This window comes from Papaver somniferum, chromosome 5 (genome assembly GCF_003573695.1).
Source record: "Papaver somniferum cultivar HN1 chromosome 5, ASM357369v1, whole genome shotgun sequence".
NCBI classification, from domain to species: domain Eukaryota; kingdom Viridiplantae; phylum Streptophyta; class Magnoliopsida; order Ranunculales; family Papaveraceae; genus Papaver; species Papaver somniferum.
In genome coordinates, this window is record NC_039362.1 from 71,561,391 (window position 1) to 71,583,777 (window position 22,387).

The following is a 22,387-nucleotide window of genomic DNA, read 5'->3' on the forward strand; positions in this document are numbered from 1 at the left end:
GGAAGAGTCTGTCTGTAAGTTTCTCTATATTCTCAATTTTAAAAAGTCTGTTTTGCTTAAACTGTACATGAGAAGTGAATCCATCTTCTTAGCTGAGCTCAATAATTAGAGTTGTAAATATCGAATATGAGTGGTGCCAGTACCACCCCGTTACATGCCAGTTCTGGAAACCTTTAGGTTCATGTTCCGGCAGCAGGCGCATCATGTGGGAGATTTAACTAGCGCATTCTAATGTTATCACATAAAAGTACACACACGGAAGTAAGTAATGGCTAGATGGAGACGGAAAGCAGTAGCCGGTGCTTACGAAACAAACAGCTTTTAATAACAGACAGCAAAAACAGTGGTAGACCTATGTAAAAGCACTACCTATGTAGTCGATAAAAACAATGACGCTGTAAGAAAAATAATTTTTTATGTGCCCCAACAATTTTAGACCCAAGAGAGAGACCAACAGATACAGATTAGGGTTCATCAGGGACCAAATCACAACCCAGAATGAGTGCATGTATGTCAAGCCAATTAGAAACTGTGTAAAGAGTACCAGGAGGACCCTTCCACTCACAATCTGACGAATAGCCACTTTCCAAGAATTCCCTCTGTTTCACCACAGTACCCTCAAACAATGGAACAAATCTAACACCAAACCAGCCTCCCACATCCCCTATGCATTGGTCTGACCCAAAAACGATGCCAATATCAGCGTTTAGAAGGCATAGCAAGTCTTCCACTGAGTAACCGATGTAAACAGTCGCGTGCGGCTTGCCATGTTCCCTTTCATATTTTTGAATTGCGTCATTGAAATATGAAAACTTTGCTGAAGGAGATAGCACCATTCTACAAGTTACTGCACCAGTTTCGTAGTCAAACTCATTTCCATTTAGGTTCAACTTGTCTGATTCACCTATTCAACATCACAGATTTAGCTCAAAAGATAATTGAGTAATATTGACTAATTCAGGAATGAAGACCTTAATACCAAAAGAGAATGTCAGAACTTATTAAGGAAAAAGGTTCAAAATAGAATTATAACAAGCACTAAATCTTATATCTGGTAACTTTTGTCACAAACATAAATTTGAAAAACGAAAATTTCATACTGTAAATCTATAACTCAACAAAGTAAAATTCCAATTTCTGGAAGTCATGCTAAAGGAGAGAAAGGTCTGACCACTACCTAAAGAATAGAGAAAACAGAATAAGTTATGAACCTGGGTAACATAGACACGGCCCAAAGTGCTGTACTCAGTGTCATGTATGGTACTTTGACACGACAACTGAAAAAAACTAGGAAACAGTGACAGGGTGTACACGTCATATGTGAGTAGTTCAACATAGATATATAAGATAGCAAACTGAGCAGAGATTAAGCGAACTACATGCACATAAAAAACCACTACTAAAGCATAGAAGAAATCAGAATAGGATACAAAGATGCATTTATTACGACTTCCTATAGATAGAAATCAGTACAAACCTGGAAGTGCCGACCTCATTAGATCCTCACACCAGCATGAAATTACGTGGACTGATGCGTTCAGTGCTTTGTATCTGAAAACCTTTTCAAGAAAATTCACACAACCATAATAGAAAATCATTTTTGTCCCAGCGAGCTGCATTCGCGGTAAGCTTAGACCCTTCAGGACACCTGTCTCAATTATTCTTGAAATTCCATTTCCCTGATAACGGAGAGCTGCTCAAGTACTTTGCAAAGACCGTCGTAGTCAAAACCCACAGCTGCACCAACGAACAAATATAGAAGGCTAATGTTTGCTTTGTTCCAGTATGAACCTAAACAATTAAACCACGCTACATATTTCAAAGTGATAAAGATTTCTTACCTATCGGAATGGCCAGAATTTTCAGCAACCATTTATCCATCTCCCTCTTATCAAAGACAACAATAGCATCCCATGCTTTTTGCAAATCCGCACGTGACATTTGAAGATGTGTGTTCCCTGGACGAGGCCTTCGACCGGGACGAGGAGGCAGCCCAACTATTGACTTCTCTTTGGCACTTGACAATGTCATTTGTTCTAACCCTTGCAAAGAATCCACGGTAGTGCATGCAAAGTCAAAAACAGAAAATAGCAGGAGACGCTCCTCCTCACGATTATGCAGGAGTGATACAGGGATGAGCTTAGTAGGCACAGACAGGCGAGAATAGAAAAACTCTACTTCAAGCTTCATAGCTTGATGATAAACCTCCCCCAGGACTTTACGCTCTTCGTCCGTCAAAGAGTTGCTTAGCCAATTAAGTAACACCTCAGTTTGCTGAGTTGAGGCCTGAACAGAAAAACCAGGAGTTTAACTTAAGGAAAGTGATTGAATGTGAAAACTCAAAAAGATCAACATCTGAAAATCAGCAAAAGTGATTGAATGTGAAATCTCAAAAGGATCAATATCTGAAATCAGCATACCTCGAATTCATCAGAGGAGTATCTATCAATCCACATATTGAATCGGCGAGGTCGTTTATTACGTCTAGTGACTGGCTTAATAAGCCTAGCAAGCGTGGCAGAGACCCGCACACATGGTGTTATAGCACTAAGAACATGAGCAGCAATCTTCAACTTCTCAGCTGGGGTCGGAATTTCAAGATGTACCATATCTAGATTACCAGATGCAGTGGCTAATAAGAAGTTAACGTATTTGGCTGTCACAGAGTGCTGAGTGGTCTCTGCTGTAGGGTCTAAATCGCATTCCTGAAATGTAAAGGATCTATTCACATTATTAAACAGAACCTTAAGTACTGCATGTTTAAGAAATAAAAACAGGTATCACTTTAAACTTAGATGATGCAGTTCATATGAAGCCAAAATATCCTTGATGCTCGGCTTTCGGCCTATCAACATTTTGGTTTCAGGCGTACATTTTTGATGTTAAAAGAGGCCAAAAACATGTGTCTTAAGGGGTTTTTGTTCTTAAAGGCGTTACAATAATCCCTACATATAACTATAATTTAAAGTGTCGAAGTTTAAAGAAAAAAAGGTGAAGGCTGTAGCATGCAAACAGTAGTAATTAAGTATGTTTAGTTTAATACGTATACTTATGGAAATCGTATATGGGTAGTGTCTTATTGACTTCCATGATCTGCTATTATATATTAGCTATGAGTTGCGTTTATCAGCTATTTAGTTTCCAAGCACAATTCTATACGTCGCCTGTACCTAGGTTTCGTGGTGCAACAGATCTGTATGCCAAATTTAGAAGAAAGGTTGTGAGGAAGTCACCACATGAGCGAACAGTTCTCAATAGATTAAGCTTTAGGTGTCATTCCTGAGATAGACAACACATGTCACACAATCTTTTCCAAGTTCAAACCTCACAAGACAAGACTCCACGATTGATAGGCCTATATCACCCTAATTTGAAGCTAATCAGGAAGTCTTGGCATCTGACAAGGAAAATAGGGTAAAGACTAACTTTACCCGGCCTGCAAATCTGGTGTTTCTCTTAACAAACGTGATAACAGTATTATGTCTGTTCCTGTTAAGAAACTTGATACTTACAAAACATTCAAAGAAAACAATGAACTGACCAGAAGTTACTCTATAATCATCATGATCATCAAAAAAGCCTAAAAAATTGAAACTCCCATTAACCCTAACCTAACAAATATCTTCTTCATGATATTCTTGCAACAAAACTGAATTCATTACAAACTTACTTGGATGAATGAAGCATGCCATTGGAGTTCTTGTGTAATAAAATTCCTCCTCTCCAAGATTGCAGCCTGTACATCCTCTTGCTGATCCTCTAAAGATTCTAACACTATATCATAACTGAAGAGAAGTGCCAAAAACAACACACACATGAGAAAATTCACTTGAACAAGAAACTTGTAACATAAAATTAAGACAAGAAAAAGGAACTTACGCCTGTGGAAAAGCAATCAAGAAATGACCCCATTGATTGATGTAATGATGAAAATCTCTCTTATGCAAATCTCCAGAAGCCAAACAAACATTCAGAGGTGAGTATAAACAACACACAGCTTCTTCATAACACGATGCCCAACATGATTGTGAGAATGTATAAACCATTTCTTCTTGATACCTGTTCAATCACCAGAGAAGAAGAAGAAGAAAGATAAAGAGAAGAAGAAGAAGAAACTAGGGTTTCTTGATGAGTTTGGAGAAGTAATTTAGACAATGAGAGCAAGAACGTAACCAAGAAAGAGAAAGAGAGAGTTCTATTAAGTTGACAGTGATGGACTATTTATTGTCTGTTGTCAGCAAGCTCTAGCAGTACGGTGTAAGTCACCAGAAAGGAATTCACCGTATTTAACGAAAGATACGGGCGGAAAATTAGGATATCGAAACGATCACTCATGAGCAACTTACCTGAGTTTTTTCTATTTTGCTTATTTCGTCGACCTTGCGAACATTGTTGCGTCCGGTATGCACCGTGGCACTGCTCAGAAAACGACGGTTGAAATTGAACATGGTTTGCTATCAGATGGTGGTGGTAACAGGGGTAGGAGTAGAGTAGGATCGGTTGTATCAATCCATTCCTGAGCAATGCAAAGGGCAAATAGTTATATCCGGTTTGCACCGTGGCATTGATCGGAAATGGATTGTTTACCATTCCCACCATTATCCATCCCAATAAGACAAAACAGAGAATTATGAATTTCTCCATCCTGCACCAAATCATAGAAGTATGATATGAAATGAAATGAGATGAAATTATTAGGTTTTGATGAAAGGTGAGAAGAGAAATTACGAAAGGGACACGATTTGACACAGCATGACTTGAAAAATGAAACTCGGGAATTTGGGTAACTCGAAGTTGAAGAAGAACAAAATGAAAAAAACTAGGGGATTTTAATAAAGTGCCACACTTTCAATTTCATGTTTAAAAAAGTGCCACTGTTTTTTTCCAAATTTATTTTATGCCATAATTTGACCCTTTCCGTCCAAAAAAATTGTTGACATCAGTTAGTGCATAGGTGGCAGTTATACAGGCTAGTAAAAGACATTTACGCCCTTGAATCGCCTCAATATGACTAAGATGTCTCCATCCAATGGGTTCTGGTGGAAGATGAGAAATTGTTGTCACTGGATTGAATAATTGACGCAACTCTCTAATCACCGATATCCCTGAAATGTCTCCATCCCATGAATTCGTAACTGCAATTGTTCAATTTCTCTATGGATATTTGTACTCCAAACCAATTTTGATCCACCTCCAGAATTCACAAACAGCCAACCCCAATCTCAGATCTCAATTTGTTGTAGTCTTCATACATTGCCCGTACAACCAACACGCTAAAACCCTCAAATCCATTTATGTTGTTGTCACTGCTACCACCAGCAGTTGCAATTCTCTATCAAGGCCAAGCTGAGCATTCTCGATTCACTTAGTTCAGATGTTCCACTGGCTGCAATTGTTGCAGTGAACATCATCTCTGTCTCATTTAACTTCAAAACACCATATGAATCTCGACCAACAAACCCCAAAAATCCAATCTCATTGGTTAACTGCACCATGGCCATGGAAGAACTCCAACTTATGTATACATTGGATAAAAGTTCATTTCAACTAGAACCCATCACTGCCTTAATTATGAAATCGGAGGACATCAAAACAACACCATTAATTGACGCTAAAAATGGGACAAATCAGACACCACCGAACCAGACCAGCTCAACCTCCATTCGTTGTTGTTGAGAGAAATTGGAAAAATTGCATTGAATCTCAACCCAAACATTTCCTTCTTCAGCCTTTAATTTCATGTCGAGAACCCTCAAAATTCAAACTATTGCTTCAACTGAAATTGACTCAATTTTAGCCTGCAATACGAACCCCTAAATACCATTGGACCTAATCTTAGAAGAGATTTTACTGCCATCTTCAATTCCATGTCTCGATTCTATCGAGGACCGCGAATTGGACAAAATTCCAGTTTTCACCAAAAACCCATCGATACACAACTGAATTGAAGTTTCGCTCCTTCTCCATTTACGTCTCATAACTAAGACCCATCTGTTTACGGCCTCAACAATCAATCAACGACCCTTCATTGATCGATCCCCTTTAATCTTCTTACAAGCTCCGAACTGCTTCTGATCTTCAAAAATCTATTACAAATGTTCGGTGAATACCCATCTGAGTTCATGGCTTGGTTGCAGCTAGGGCAAAGGTCTTGGCGTTGTTGAGAAAAGGAAGCCTAAACGGACTCTACCTAGATTGTGAATCTGTGAAAACTATAAAGGCGTTTCCAAGGGTAAAATTGTAAAATGCAACACATTTTTTTGACGAAGTCAATGAGAAAGACCAAACATGTGGGTCCTAACGGATACATTAACGGTAGTGGCATTTAAAAAATTTTGAAAAAAACGGTGACACTTTATTAAACCGGAAAACCAAAGTGTGGCATTTTCTTAAAATTCCCAAAAAACTAAAATGAGACTCTCTCTTGAATTGAATCGCTAGCTTTCTAAGGGAGAAAGAGAGAAAACAGTACAGTGCACAAGTTAAGTACAGATTTAGATTGAGAATTGATATAGACCATCGTGATTATTATATGGGCAGACAAACCACGTGGCACCACCAGACATTTGGGTGGACCCTATTTTAATTGCCACATCTCACGTGCAAGTCAAGGGTCCCTGTCTCCTGATATCTGCATCGGACTCGGAAGCGAGTCAGACCCTCTTGATACTTTACGCATATGACTCGTATGTGAGTCAGCATCCGAAAGTTATAAACGGCCATGGGTTTCTCAACTTCCTCTCATGTGACTTTGACTGTAAAAGCAAGTTCACCGCCACACTTTCCTATAAAATCAAGTTCACCGCAACCATAGTCTTCCAGGAAGACATGGGAGCCAACATGATGTTGGATATTTTCAATATCATGGAAAATAAAATGGTTTTCATTTTTAGATTGCCGCTTAACTGGGGGAGTGTTTTGTGTTAAATAGACATAATGGATATTTGTTGGGATGAAGAGGCACCTCTAATGAGTGTGATGGTTCACATAAGACACAACCATTTCCATTGGACACCTTATGTGTCTTTTGGAAATGAAAAAGCATGATCCCCTGTAAGTAGTGATGATTGGATTCATTTGTATGTAATGATGAACATCAACTCTCTATGTTTATTTTCCTTTCTTCTAAGCATCATCAGAAACTAATACTATGTGTTCTTGGTTGTACCAAGGCTGTATAATCTTTGAATCCAACATTATTATGGGGCTTCAAGTATCCTGACGGCAATATTCATTGACCTATTTTTACTCGCCAATCTAATTGGGAAGGGTCGAATAATTGTCGAAAAGAATCTAATATTAAAGCCTTGAACCCAGAGACAACATTCTTTTCTTCACCATGTTTTAGTGTCAATTTTCGAACACATGATTGTTGGGATAGAGAGAGGATGGGAAATCATTCAGAATGAGATTTCAAAGTTGATTAATGTCCTTGAACGCGTTCCTGATTCACTAAGTTAAGATTCAATTTACTCTAAATTTTACGATCTGTGCCAAGGAAAACGTCAAGAGGATGAATGTAAAGAGGTTTACGATAGATATGCAGTTGTTTATAACGAATACTTGAGTCGTAAAGTTTAACCATCAACTCGAGAGAAGCATGATGATGTATCTATGTTGCAAGAATTTGTTAAGAGGTGTTCAAATGGCGAAGGATTGGGTGTCTTGGGTGTCCCTCTATAAGTACTTGAGTGCGAGGAGAAGTTGTTGAGACAAGCTCAAGGTCTGTTCCTTGAAGAGGCCCAACTGGGTCATGAAAATGAAAGGCCATGTCGCTGCTGCGGGTGAAGAGTTTATCCGGTTAATTACTGGACCATGCACTGACTATCTGTTAATATTTAGAAGATGCAGCAGTATCCTGTAAGTAACTATTGGATATTTTTCAATAACATAGAAAATAAAATAATTTTCTTTTCTGGTTTGCTAGTTGGATGGGACCCGACCCACAAGATCGAATCTGTGTCCGCTAAAAGTCTGAAAATCCGGCGTGTCACACGCCACCACAACAAAATCACTTGATACCACTGTTGCCACTTCCCAAACGTCATGTATAAAGCTTAGATTGAACAAACTTAAGTCTTCAATTAATTTTTTCTATCTTTTGTTGTTGCAATATTCTCTTTTATATTGAAATCTAATATATTTTATTTTAATATACTAAAAACCATAATTTGGTTAACTTTGCTTGTGTTAGTGGTGGTCCAGATTTTTCCTGGGGAAAGATAAATCAATGGCCATGGTTATCCAGACCACACCCATTTTCTGCACGTGTGTGTTAGGTTTTAGGGAGATGGATGAGCCACCGTGGGTGCTCAATTATTTTTTACAGGTACCCAAAATCCTTTATCCTAGAAATCTTGATACCGTAAGCTTCATTGTAGCAAAGCTGCCTTCGCTCCCTGAAACACCAACTCCAACCATATTTGCCCATAATACCGGAATCATCCGCGTTGAAGATGAGTCTATTGCCAATAATGATCCATCTAGCAAGAAACCCTGCCTTCAGAAGATGCCCGAAGGTTTCTCGACATCTACCATTGCCGAAGATTAAGCATTATGAAGCCTTCCACCAAATAAAACAATACCTGGGAATAATATATCATGTTTCTTTGTATGTCTGCATTTTTTATATTTTTTTTTGGTGTGTTTACCTTTCTGCATTTTATTCTGGTGTGTCTCCCTTATTGCATTTTGTTGACGTGCAAATTTCCTATTTTTTTTTTTTTTTTTGCATTTCAGTATTAGCCCCTTTGGCCATGATCTACAGTGGCATTGGTGGATCTGATTTACCCCATGTGTAACCGTGTTGATATGATAATCTAATTTATGTTCCCAATCTTGATCTGAATCCCAAAGTTGGAATGTTAATTTTGTTTTGAGGGAAATTTTCTGACACTGGCATCACCAAGCTAACATATTTCAACTTACTATGCAGATGATTTCACTTTTGGCAAAAAATAAATCAATAAGATTGCACTTTTGGCAAAAGAATAAATAAATCAAAGACGCCAGCAAATGTTATGGTTTCGGATAATGCACCCTGACTTTTGTGTTTTACTCTACAATTGTTTGGTTTTCTTGAATAGGTTATAACATTTCCGTGTTCTACTCTTCTTATTGATATAAATTCTCTGAATTGATATGCGGTAAAGAATAAAAAATCAAACAATGCCATTACGATGACCATCACGAACGCTGGCAGATCAGGTTATTTTTAATTTGTTATTTCTGAGTGTACAGAAATACCGGAGGTAGTATAAATTAAAAGAAGTGAGACCGCATCAATTGGTCACCAGACTGCTCCACATTGAAAAGACAGAAGATTGTTATGCCATACGCCTACCAAAGAGGTTGACGATTCTAGAGACGACAATGGGCACCTATTGTCAGGTGTAAGAGATGACCGGATTGTATGAGCGACTTTGCAAGGTAAGTATATGGTCTTACAAATCATCTCAATAACAAAAAAGATGTACTCGATAATTGAAAGATGCATGACAATAAAGGGAACTTCGATCTTGGCTCCCCAATTACATATTAGTCGGTTTTGAAATCCTCCCCAATTACATATTAGTCGGTTTTGAATTTCTTTCTCTAAAAAAAAAATACATATTGCGATTAAGTCGCATACTCCTCGACCATAAAAAAGCCATGCAATGGTTACGGAAAATGGTTGCCAAAGAAAATGGTTGCCAAAGAGGCTGACAATTCTGGAGGTGACTTATTTTCCAAAGAGACTTCGCAACATAAGAGTATATATATATATGGTCTTACAAACCAAGAGATATATTTCCAGAGGTAAAATTTTCAATAGCATATATTCCAATAAGTAAAAAAAAAGGTCCAAGAAAGTACAGATTACGTACAGAAACCGGAAATGGGGGAAGGAAATAAAGAATCATGGAGGTCAACTCATTTTCTTAATTTAAGATATTAAGAAGTTACAAACTCCCTTTAAAATTATTTGTAGTATATATTTTTCTGAATTTTATATGGAGACAACGCGTATAATTTTGGAAAGCATTTCTGATTTAGGAGTGTGCTAACAATATTAGTTGTTTACCCGATAGAACAGAGAAAACAAAACAGGAAAATCCCTACGATATCTATGACCAAGACAAATTTAACATACATTGGATCAGAAGGAGTTAATAAGTATTCGGGACACATTTTATACGATATTAAAAATGAACCAACATCAAGGCCCGTGCCGTGTTAAGGGCTAGTTTCCCTACAAAATCAAGTTCACCGCCACGATAAGTCCTCCACGAAGACATGGGAGACGACATGGTTTTTGAGATAAAGAGATGAAACAATAAGTAAGAATTTTTTTTATTTATTTACTCAGTCTTTCCGAACCCTTACATTTACACAGAGATATATAGATGCGCTTCACAACAACTATTGGCAAACAAATAATATCCTACTCCCTTTAGATGATATCTTTCCCAACATAGTATATACAGATTACCTAATGATGTCAACAAGATATGTACAAAATATTGTGTATATTCTAATACTCCCCCTCAAGTTGGAGCATGAGGATCACGAATGTCCAACTTGCGCAGAAGTAACTCGAACTGAGGACGTCTAAGCGCTTTAGTGAAAATGTCAGCTAGTTATTCAGTTGTGCGAACATGAGAAGTAACTATAGTACTGGCCTGAATGAGATCACGTATATAGTGACAGTCAATATTGATATGCTTGGTGCGCTCATGAAAAACAATATTGGCAGCGATGTGAAGTGCAGCTTGACTATCACAATAAAGACACATCGGTTGTGAGTGGAAAACACCAAGAGACTTCAACAAATCCCTTAGCCATGTCAACTCACTATAGGTGAATGCCATATAACGATATTCTGCTTCTGCAGAGGATCGTGATACGGTGTGTTGCTTCTTAGTCTTCCATGATATAGGAGAGCCTCCCAAAAATATAAAAATAGCCCGTAAGAGAACGACGACTAATAGAACATGAAGCCCAATCAGAATCGCAATACGCATTAAGTTGTAAAGTACTATTCCTACGCAGAAAAATACCTTGAATATGATGACCCTTGAGATACTGAAGAACTCGAACCGCAACATCCCAATGAGATATACAAGGAGATTGCCTAAATTGGGCCAAAACATAAACTGAATAAAAAAGTTCAGGCCGAGTAATGGTCAAGTAAATCAATCGACCAATAATCCGACGATACCGAGACGGATTCGAATACATAGGCCCGTCATCAAGAGCTAGACGATTATTCTCGTCTATGGGAGAGTTAGCTGGCTTCGCTCCAAGAAGTCCTGTTTCAAATAATATATCTAATGTATATTTTCTCTGCGACAAGAACAAGCCATCACGCCCCCGAGAAATCTCAATGCCAAAAAAATAATTGAGGATGCCCAAATCCTTCATATGAAAACATCGACTCAAATAGACTTTAAAAGAAGCAATAGCAGCAGAATTGTTCCCTGAAATAATCAAATCATCAACATAAACTAAAATCTGAAGCTCACTATCATGTCGTTTTAATGTGAAAAGTGAGTAATCAACATATGATTGCACAAACCCAAACGATTTCAGAGCACATGCAAGTTTAGCAAACCAATTACGAGGATCCTGACGAAGCCATATAAGGATTTGTGGAGACGACACACTTTACCGGGAAAATCGCTGGAAAAACCAGGTGGGAGTTGCATATACACTTTCTCATCAAGATCACCATGAAGAAAAAGGATTATTTACATCCATCTGGTGCAACTCCTAATTACGAGCAACAACAACCGCTAAAAATGTTCGTATAGGAACCATTTTAGCAACTGGCGCAAATGTCTCATGATAATCAACTCCTTCCACTTGATTATTACCAAGAATAACCAAGCGAGCTTTGAATTGCTCAATAGTACCATCTGAATTATACTTGATCTTATATAACCATTTGCAACCAATCGTCTTTTTGCCGGGAGGAAGATCAACAATATCCCATGTACCATTCTTAGTAAGAGCTTCAATCTCTTTGATCATTGCTTCGAGCCAACGGGGGCCTCGTACTGCCTCAGAATACCTAGTGGGCTCATTGCAAGTAGTAATAGTTGCCAAAAGGCGTGTATGATTCGCCGAAAAATTAGCTATTGGATAAGGCTTACCTGAGGATATTGATGGGAGTGAGCAGATTGGTGCGGGGTCTATAACTCAATATGTATTGCAGATATAATCACGTAAACGGGTGTTTGGAAGTTTTACTCGGCCAGTCCGACGGACAGAAGACTCATGAACGTCATTATCTATAATTGAAGAGAATATGATTCACCGATAATACTCCCCCGTCGTTTAAATTACTTGTTTCACCTCCTGAATGGGAGTATAAGAAAAAGGACCGTTGACCTCCATTTTATTGGAGGTAGACACCTCATGTCCAGTAGAATTAATAGTTCTTGGTATATTGGTTTCAAGGCCCATTTCCAAACATTCCTCAATAAAAGAAGATACACGGGGTTGCTCAATAACATCAGGCACACTTTCTGACAATATTTGCTGGTAAGGAAATTTATCCTCATAAAATACCACGTCATGAGATACGAAAAATTCATGATTCTCCAAATCAATAACTCGCCAACCTTTTTTTCCATGAGGATATCCAAAAAAAATACATCGACGACTTCTAGGATTAAACTTATTCTTGTCACGAGACACTAATCGGGGGTAACACAAACATCCAAAAATTCTAAAATGACCATATGAAGGAAGCTTATTGTGCAATAATTCGTATGGAGTTTTCCCATTCAACAATGGAGTAGGTGTGCGGTTGATAATATATGCAGCACTTAAAATACATTTGCCCTAAAATTTTAAAGGCAAATTACCTTGAAACCGTAAAGCTCTCCCAACATTAAGTAAATGATGATGTTTGAAATTTTATACCGTGTTCAGAAAAGAAAGGAAATAGCGGTTGAAATTCCGTTCCATTATCACTTCGTACCATTTTAACCTGCTTATCAAACTGAATCTTAACCATAGCACAAAAATCTTTTGAAGATTTGAGCCACTTCAGACTTATGTGCCATTAAGTAAACCCAAACAGCTCAAGCATCAACAATTGAAAGAAAATAATGAGCACCACAAGAAGAAGGAATATAATATGCTCCCATACATCACAACGAACTAAACCAAATAAATCATCAGCTTTATTCATACTAATTGGAAATACATCACGAGTTTGTTTTGCCTTGAAACAAATGTCACATGGTTCACCAAAAAAATTCTGACAATCCACTTTACTTACACTAGGAAGTAATGAAATAATTTTATTAGAAGCATGACCTAAATGCATATGCCATAGAGAATAAGTGTCTGCAGTAGTTACTCAATTCGCTATGGTCGGTGTCGTCGCACTCCAAAGAATATAGACCCATTCTCTTGCTCACCCACTCTAATCGAAGTCCCCGTAGTGCGATCCTGTATTAAACATAGCTTATCAGTCAATGTGACAACGCATTCCATGTCGTTAATCAAACACGCTAAAGAAACTAAGTTGTATTTGAGTGCTGGAACAAATAAGACATTATTTAGTTTTCAGTTAGGTCCAAATACAACTGTTCCTTCGCACTGAGCATGCAAGTATGTTCCATTTGGAAGTCCAATGGGTGACAACCCTATCTGCTGCAATTGAAGTAATAAGTCTTTACGTCCGGTCATATGTCTCGATGCCCCTGTATCTAGTATCCACTTACCAGAAAGTTTCTCTTTCGAACTCTCCTTATTCGATGAATTAAAAATGTTCGCGATGGCGGCCAATTGAGAGTCTATGAAGGTATTCATTATTGTTGCCCGATCTTGTGTTGAAAGAGAGACACCACCAAAGTTTTCACCTCCACCTGTAGGCGAAATAATAGCATTAGCAACAACAAACCTTGGCTTTCCTTGGTTATTGTTTGATCCTTGATGTACACGCCCCCTATTTCCTTTCCCATGTTTTCTAGCCACCAATATGGATACCCAACAAGTTTGAAATAATTTATTGTTTCATGACCAGATTTTCCACAATGCTTAAAAGTTGGTTTCTGTGCAGGAATTGTATTCATCCTAGCAGCAGGTCCCTTTGTCACCTTTGGGGATTATACTGCAGATCCCACAACTTCCATACGTACGTCTCTTGTCATGGCAATAATTTGGTGTCTTTTCTCCTGCACAACCAATGCATATACACGACTTAGTGACGGGAGAGGATCTTGAGCAATTATATGAGAACGAACCGTCCCATATATCGTATCGTCAAGACCCATCAAGAACTGATGAACACGTTCTTCTTCTCGCTGTTTATCCCACTGGGTAACAAGTAAACATGTACACTTATTACAGCTGCACATGAGAGGTTTAACATGGTTACTAAGCTCATCCCATATAACTTTTAGTCGTCCAAAATAAGCCGCAATTGCCTGTCCATCTTGCCTGCAATTGGCTAAATCTGAACGTAACTAAAACATCCTTGGTCCATTCTCAGTCGAAAAACAGTTCATTAAATCATCCCAAAGCTCCTTGGCAGTCTCATAGTATGTAATTGTTGATCGTAGATTCAGCTCAATAGATGTAGCAATCCATCCAAAAAACATTGAATTAACACTCCACCAATATTCAATATCAGGATCATCTTTCTTAGGTTGCTTAATTTTCCATCCAAAAAGGAATATTTTCGTCTGGATCCAAATGCATTATGCATTGATTGAAACCACTCTTCATAGTTATCATCATTCAATTTCACCGAGGAAATAATCATACCCGTATGATCTGAAGGATGCAAGTAATAAGGTGAAGTTGAATCAATTTTTCTTTCATTATTGGATGTCGATTCTTTCCCAGTCATGTTGCAAAGCTTTGTCACAGACAAGAAAGAAAACTTTGGTATAAAAGATTTGATTATTTGGTTTTTGGCTCGGATTCCATGAAACGATAAGTAAGAAGAAGAGATTTTATTTACTCAGTCTTGCCGAACCCTTACATTTACACAAAGATATATAGATGCGCTTCACAGCAACTATATGCAAACAAATAATATCCTACTCCCTTTAGATGATATCTTTCTTAACATAGCATGTACGGATTACCTAATGATGTCAACAATATATGTACAAAATATTGTGTATATATCCTAATAAGAGAGGATGGGAAATCATTCAGAATGAGATATCAAAGATGATTAATGTTCTTGAAGGCGTTCCTGATTCACCAAGTTACAGTTCAATCTACTCGAAATAAAGATATTTTGAGATGTGGTTTGCTCAGTTGCTCTGATACAACCTGTTGAGGTTGATTCAGGATCATCTCCTCTTGTCTAGAGACCGAGGGAAATCATGTCAAAATATTGTGAGAAAAGGTATTGCAGCTAATCATTAGCTCAACTTTTCATTTACTCTATTATTAAAAAAGGAAAGAGAGTAAAATAGAGATATCGGCGCAAGGTCAGACCTAAGGGTGGACTAACCCTGGGTTCAGCCCCCCTAAAATCCCCATACCTATAAAATTATCATTAGTTCCATCAGATATTGGTATTTATCCCACCTTTAATATAGTACTTTTAGCCCACCAAGTTTAACATGTTTATATAATTATTTTTATCCCCCTTAATACTAATTTCTGACTCCGCCACATCACCATTTAAATAGTTTAATCACTCCAATCATAATTTCAACTAAAACTTCATTGGCTATTTCAACTTCTAAGAGGACACCGAATTTAAATTTCACCATTTTCTATTTTTTTTCTTTCTTCTTTCTTTTCTCTTCCCTTCTAAAAAACTCTTGAGTCTTTTCATCTCTCTTGTTCAGATTTGGTCCTTTTGGACCAGACATGAGTAAGGATTTCTTTTTCTTTTCTATTTTTAGGTAATAGTTTGTTGAATAAGATGTTTCTACATCATTTTTTTGTGTCTTTTGACATATTTCTTCGCCATTTTGGGGAGATTTTTCTTCGTCATTGTGGGGCGAGTTCTTCGATCTTTTAAGGTTGGTTCGTAGTTGCTACTCTTGATTCAAAAACATCAACGATTCGATCTATAAGTTTATGGGTAAAATACTCCTTCCTTTCAAGAGCATCTCTTTTCAAGGAAGAATACAATCAAATCAAATGGTCGGAATTATTTCCGGAATATACCATCATCTCTCCCTTATACATAATAAAAAATTAGGTATCTCTGCGGTTTATTGCTCTTTCTCTTCGCTATCTACTTGGAGCCGATATCCTTATTTGTATTATGGTTTTGATTATCTTGATGTTGTCTATGTATTTTGATGTTTTTGTTAATCTTGTAAGCGAACATGTAATCACCATTTTGATTTGAATGAATTGAAATTTGTTGATTGACCAAAAAAATAATAAAAAAAGACTTTTAAGAGGAAAAAAAAAACTCTTCCAAGAGGATTAAAGACCATTGAGCAAGAAACATAAACTGATAAACATGATTAAATCTTTTACAAACTTATACTGCATCCGTTTTCGGAAAACTTTTTTTTATCATTTTTTCAATTTGACCTATTTTTAGGCTGAAATAAATCATCTAGTCTAAAAGCAATAGGACATGTGTATACAAATTTTTTCTAGACTACTTAGTTAAATGCCCCTAATTGTAAGTTAAAGGTTCCTGTCTCTTATTAAATACCCATGCTAGTAGGTTGGAGGCACCTTTTTCTATATTAAAATTGATCAAAGAAAAGTGTTAGCATTGCAGTAGAATCATTGGGAAGAAGATAAAGAAGCGGAGAAGGAGAAGGTTTTCTATTCAATAGAATAAGAAGGTTACATGGATATCATATGATATCCTTTATATACATGTAAAGAAAAAACCCTAGGTATTTAGTTGGGTCGCACATCCATGGATCGTAGCCCACCCCCCCCCCCAAAAAAAAAAACAGAAAAAAAAACACATATAGTACTTCGAATGTAGGACTTCAAAACTCCTTGATGACTATTGTGTCTCAGTCAATTTCTCAATTAGAATTTTTATTGTAATACCCAGAGGGACAAAACCTTGTTTCAATTCTTCATATTTAGTGTTTCACGTTTTGTGCTATACATGTAGTTCATCACACGTAGTGCGATCTTCAAAGACCGCTGAGTCTAAGTTAATTGCCTCGTTAAAACCTTGTCAGGAAAATATAGTTGGACAAAACCTGAGCTAAAGAAAAAGATTACAATATTGAGAAGACTTGGAACAGAATTGGACTCGCATATGTTGCCTCATTAAAACCTTGACAAGGAAAACTCAGTGGGATAAAACCTTGGCGAAGGGAAAAGAGTACAACACGATAAGTCCCACGTAAAGTTACTTCGTTGAAGTTCACTTCTCTTATTGCTCCACAACTCAGAGAACACCCGTGGGAAAAAGAATAACCTTGGAAAATTAGATTCCAGGTTTTTTTTGTTGTCTCATTAAAAACCTTACCAAGTAAAAAAACCCTATGGAGAAAAGTAATTTATGTGAGGAAAAAAGAGTTCAACACACTGTTGGATGCTCCCCTGATGCCAGACGATTTCTTTAGTCATATGTATTCATGGGGCTTGGAAAATTTCTTTAGTCCTGCGCAATCAACAAAGTTCAGACAATTTCCTTAGTCATGTACTTTTTACATGTAGACTTAGTTAATAAGTCTGGCACATTTTCATCAGACTTTACTTTGCTGACTTGAAATGTCTTGAAGACATCGTTGTTGTTGTTGTTGATTGTATTATAACGCTTAACAGACTATCGCACATCATTTCTTTGATTTAGATATTTTCAGTAATATCAGTGCGGTATTTAGGTTCAGCATATGCCTGGTGTTGTTTAACATTGTCTCGCCAAAAACCTTGTCGAGTAACAAAAACCGTATTGGAAAAAATGATTTCGATCGAAGGGAAAAAGAGTACAACAAACCTTCACATTTCGAAGTAAATTATATCGACATCATATCCTTGGATCCTCCCCCTGATGTCATCATCTCCCCATGTTTCGATTCAAGAGAGTGTCTAGACAATTCCTTTAGTCATGTGTTTTATGAAAGTGAATTTAGGTAATGTTTAGTAAATAATTCCACCACATATCCCCATGATTACTTCCAATAACTGTTCGGATTGCACTTTCATTAGCAAACCTTTTCATGTATTTGTAGGGATAAACTAACATATTTTAAAAGTTTTATTTAGGTATATGATTGCATTCCATATATCATCCAATAACACTGCATTGGCGCTGAGTTATATCTAACTAATAAGTTCAAATGAGGATGTTGTATTTTATCGAGCGCACAATATCTAAGTATAATAATGCGTCTATTGCACTAAGATAGGGGAATTTCATTTCCAAACACATATTCGTCATATTCCTTTAGAAGAAATGGTCATTCATGTACATTTGAAACTCAACTAATCATGGGAGTGCTAGCAGGATGCATGTCCTTGTTAAATTTTCTGACAATGGACATATGCAAACTGGTGGAATAATATACCACAAGCTCGGTCTTCTAGTTCAGAACATAGATAAGATTTTAATCTCAAATTCAGATTTTAAATAGCTTGTAAGATCTCTTATTCCATTAAGAGTACTTATCATGTCCATACCGTCGACATAGATAGCTATAATTCAGAATCATGAACTTAGTTAATACGCATGGCATAAAACCTTACTTGTTTATCCCCCCCCCCCATCAAATAGTCACTTAAACGGGTATACCACATCCGCCTGATTTTTTCAATCAATAAGTGATTTTTCCAGTGTAACTGCAAACACACTCTGTGGTTTAGAGTCATTTGACTTGGGAATCAAAAGGCCATGATGCTCTTTTGCAAATATCTTTGAATCTAAATCTCCAGATATATAACCACATCTACTGTGTTTCAAGTTCTTTTGAAACTACCAAGCAAACTAATTAACATAACATTATGATGTTCAAAAGAGTAAGCGATCCAGGGGTTTGTAAAAAACCTCGCGCCACAAGGTGATTTTATATACTTTAAGACCTCATTCTTCTCACTACACTTTGTGACAAATGACCACATATGTCCCATAGACTTTACACTTCGTTGGTTAGCACTACCACACCAAATACCAGTATATTTGTCAAAGAACTAAGTTCTACCTGGATTGCGTAGGCCAAATATGCTCGTTATTTGAAATTAATCAAAATAAAGCATGGTTAGATCTCATTGTGCTCTACTTCTTGAGCAACTATTTATGGATTATATCATAGTTGTGCACGCATGATCCTTGCATTGACTCATGTGCATTCTCGTAATCCGTATGGATTTCATTGTTCTTTAGAATCATTTAAAATTTCGGAGCGTCTTCCCGTTTGATTCATGGACATATTTAGATACTATCTTATGAGATGATTTCAGATGATATAATTAGGTTGTGCCTAACTCACCTATTTCCTTTCTAGGTGAGCACTGATCGAACCTGTTAGAGCATAGCTCGGTCAACCTCGCATGCGTTGCTATCTCAAGCATGTTTGTCAATGTTAGTGATCAAAACTATAAGTCTTGATGTCTAGCCTACATAGCTAAGTCTCGGACTAGGTTAGAAAAGTGTAGTTGAGCTCAAGGACTTCATGGCGATTCATCATACAACAACTAAGATCTATACAACAAACCGTGGAACTTCATCAACAAAAAGGTATGTGGAGACTTGAACTTATCTATCACTCAAAAGTCTATCTCTTTTATCTCCTACTTCTTATGAGACAAAAGTCGTATGCTATATAGACTAGATCATACACATTTGAAATTTCGAGCTGAGCATTCATTACTTATCTTTTATCTCGAAATTGTGTGTTGGTAAAGCGTTTCGCTTTGATCAAGTTTATTTCCACCTAGTGACGAAAGTCATGAAAAGTTTCAATCACTTTGAGAATCGCTCTGACGTGAATCGGTCTGTGAATAACGGCTACATAGCGTCCTCTGAGAATGTCTTAATGATTGAAATGAGAGTTTATATTACATAACCATGTATTTCTTGAAACGAAGTTTTCGAACTTTGTTGATCAAGAGAAATCGGGAGGATTGTGGAATTGGCTTGCCAAGTCCGCGAACCCAGTCCGCGAACTGTCGGAAGTTCTCAACCGAGAATTTCTGCTGGATTTTCCAAAACTCGTTTGTGTGCTAAGGCCGCGAACTCAGTCCGCGAACCCAGTCCGCGAACCCAGTCCGCGAACTGGCGGAAGTTCTCTTTCCGAGAATTTCTGTTGAGTTTGGAAAACTCAACCGATTAACTTAAGTCCGCGAACTTGTTTGTGAACTTAAGAGGTTATAATCTAAAGATGTGCTCGGAACATGAAACATTAAATTACTAAGGAATGCTTTATGCAAACCGTGGCTATAATGTTCATGAGCCGATTCAATCGAATCGAATCATTTTTGTTTCAATTGTGTCTTGTGTAGTTACAAAAGATCTCATAGCAATTGAACAACTCTTTAACTAGTTCATTTGAGTCAATTGAACTAGTTATGGTGAAGAAGAACAAGGTTAATATGAAATGCTCATATGGTTAACCTTTTGGGTTACTATGTTGAACCAACATACACGTACACATTTGGGCATGGTTTTCACGAACCTAGTAAACGTCTACCCAAGTGTGTGTGACAAGCTAAGTTTTCGATCTAATGGTTGAGAAATATTACCTTGAATCTAAATCAGGTTTTCATCTAACGGTGAATAAGGATTGCTTTGTAACTAAGGAAAAACCCTGATTTGAAGGTTATATAAAGGAGACATCTAGCATTGTGCAAAACTAATCCCCACACGTCTGTGTGCTACTAGTGCACCCGCTAGAGTCGATCTCCATTAACCTTTGATTTTCTTCTCTAAAATCAGGTTAACGACTTAAAGACTTCATTGGGATTGTGAAGCCAGACCGATACTACTTTATTGTAGTTGTGTGATCTGATCTTGCATCTTCTATCGTACGAGTACAATCGATTGATTGGCTTGAGATCGTGAGAGTTCTCCGATAGGCAAGATAAAGAAGTCAGAAACATCTTCGTCTCACTGTTTGTGATTCCTCGACAATCTGCCTGTGTAGTCAGGAAGGATTGTAGAGAGGTGATTGATTAATCTAGGCTGTTCTTCGGGAATATAAGACCGGATTATCAATTGGTTCATGTTCACCTTGATTTTATATCAAAAGACGGAACAAAACCTAGGGTTTATCTGTGGGAGACAGATTTATCCTTTGATGGACTTTTCTGTGTGAGACAAATCTATTTATTATCAAATCTGTGATTTTGGGTTGCATCAACTCTTGGTTGTGGGTGAGATCAGCTAAAGGAATCAAGTGCGCAGTATCCTGCTGGGATCAGAGGCATAGGAGTACAACTATACCTTGGATCGGTGGGAGACTGATTGGGGTTCAACTATAGTCCAGTCCGCAGTTAGTTTGCAGTAGGCTAGTGTCTGTAGTGGTTTAATACAATGTGTATTCAATCTGGACTAGGTCCCGGGGTTTTTCTGCATTTGTGGTTTCCTCGTTAACAAAATTTTTGGTGTCTGTGTTATTTCTTTTCCGCATTATATTTTATATAATTGAAGTAATACAGGTTGTGCGTTCGTGATCATCAATTGGAAATCCAACCTTTGGTTTTTGATTGATATTGATTGATCCTTGGACATTGGTCTTTGGTACCGTCCAAGTATTCCTTGTATTTGATAAAGACTCGCTATTGTTTTTAGCTTGAGTAAAGATCAAATCAAGAGAGAGATATTAACTCCTTGAGATACTTTTATCTAGATTGAGTATGACTGTCTAGTTGATTCTCTAGCAAAGTATTTCGGAGTTAGTCCATACAGATTTCTAAGCGAAATATTGGGTGGTGTTGTTAGACCCCCGCTTGTTCAATTGGTATCAGAGCAGGCAAACACGTTTAAGACCTCATCAGTCTGTGTTTGTAGCGATCTGACTCTATGGCAAGAGTACTATCTCTGATAAACGCGTCACCAGTAATAAAGATTCTCTCTCGTCTAATTCTATTAAAGAGAAAAGTATTCTATCTCGAATATAGAAAAACCTTGTGGTTCGACGAGACAAAAACAATGGCAGGTGTGTGTTGATCTCCCTTCGAAAGAGACCTTCTCTTCTAATGAGTGGGATACAGCTGAAGAGAGTAATTTGATTCTAAATCTTGTTAGAATTCAAGCTGTCAGATTGGATCAGCTAAAACACCATGTCAATGTTCTTCTTGGTGTTGTAAGAGATTGCAAAGTCCATGGCAATGCTGAAGATCATTCTTCGTGCTTAACTCTTGAGGCCAGCCTCGAAAAGGATGCCTTGGATATTGAAACCGTTTGAATAAACTCTCCGTTCAAGGTTGTTCAAAGCAATCTAATATACCAAGAACTTCTGATGCTTTACATTCAGAAGTAAAAACAGGTGTTCCT

General features: G+C 37.4%; 1 protein-coding gene across 1 annotated transcript; it reads right to left on the minus strand.

Moving 5' to 3' along the window:
• Positions 1-381: 381 nt before the first annotated feature.
• Positions 382-4,637, minus strand: LOC113277514 (bifunctional TH2 protein, mitochondrial-like). The gene is made up of 7 exons (XM_026526591.1): positions 4,347-4,637; positions 3,880-4,059; positions 3,671-3,785; positions 2,421-2,705; positions 1,842-2,286; positions 1,478-1,737; positions 382-904 (listed from the first exon to the last, which is right to left on the minus strand). The coding sequence occupies exons 2-6, from the start codon at positions 4,044-4,046 to the stop codon at positions 1,658-1,660; spliced, it is 1,092 nt and encodes a 363-aa protein (XP_026382376.1). The 5' UTR covers positions 4,047-4,059; positions 4,347-4,637; the 3' UTR covers positions 382-904; positions 1,478-1,657.
• Positions 4,638-22,387: the final 17,750 nt, after the last annotated feature.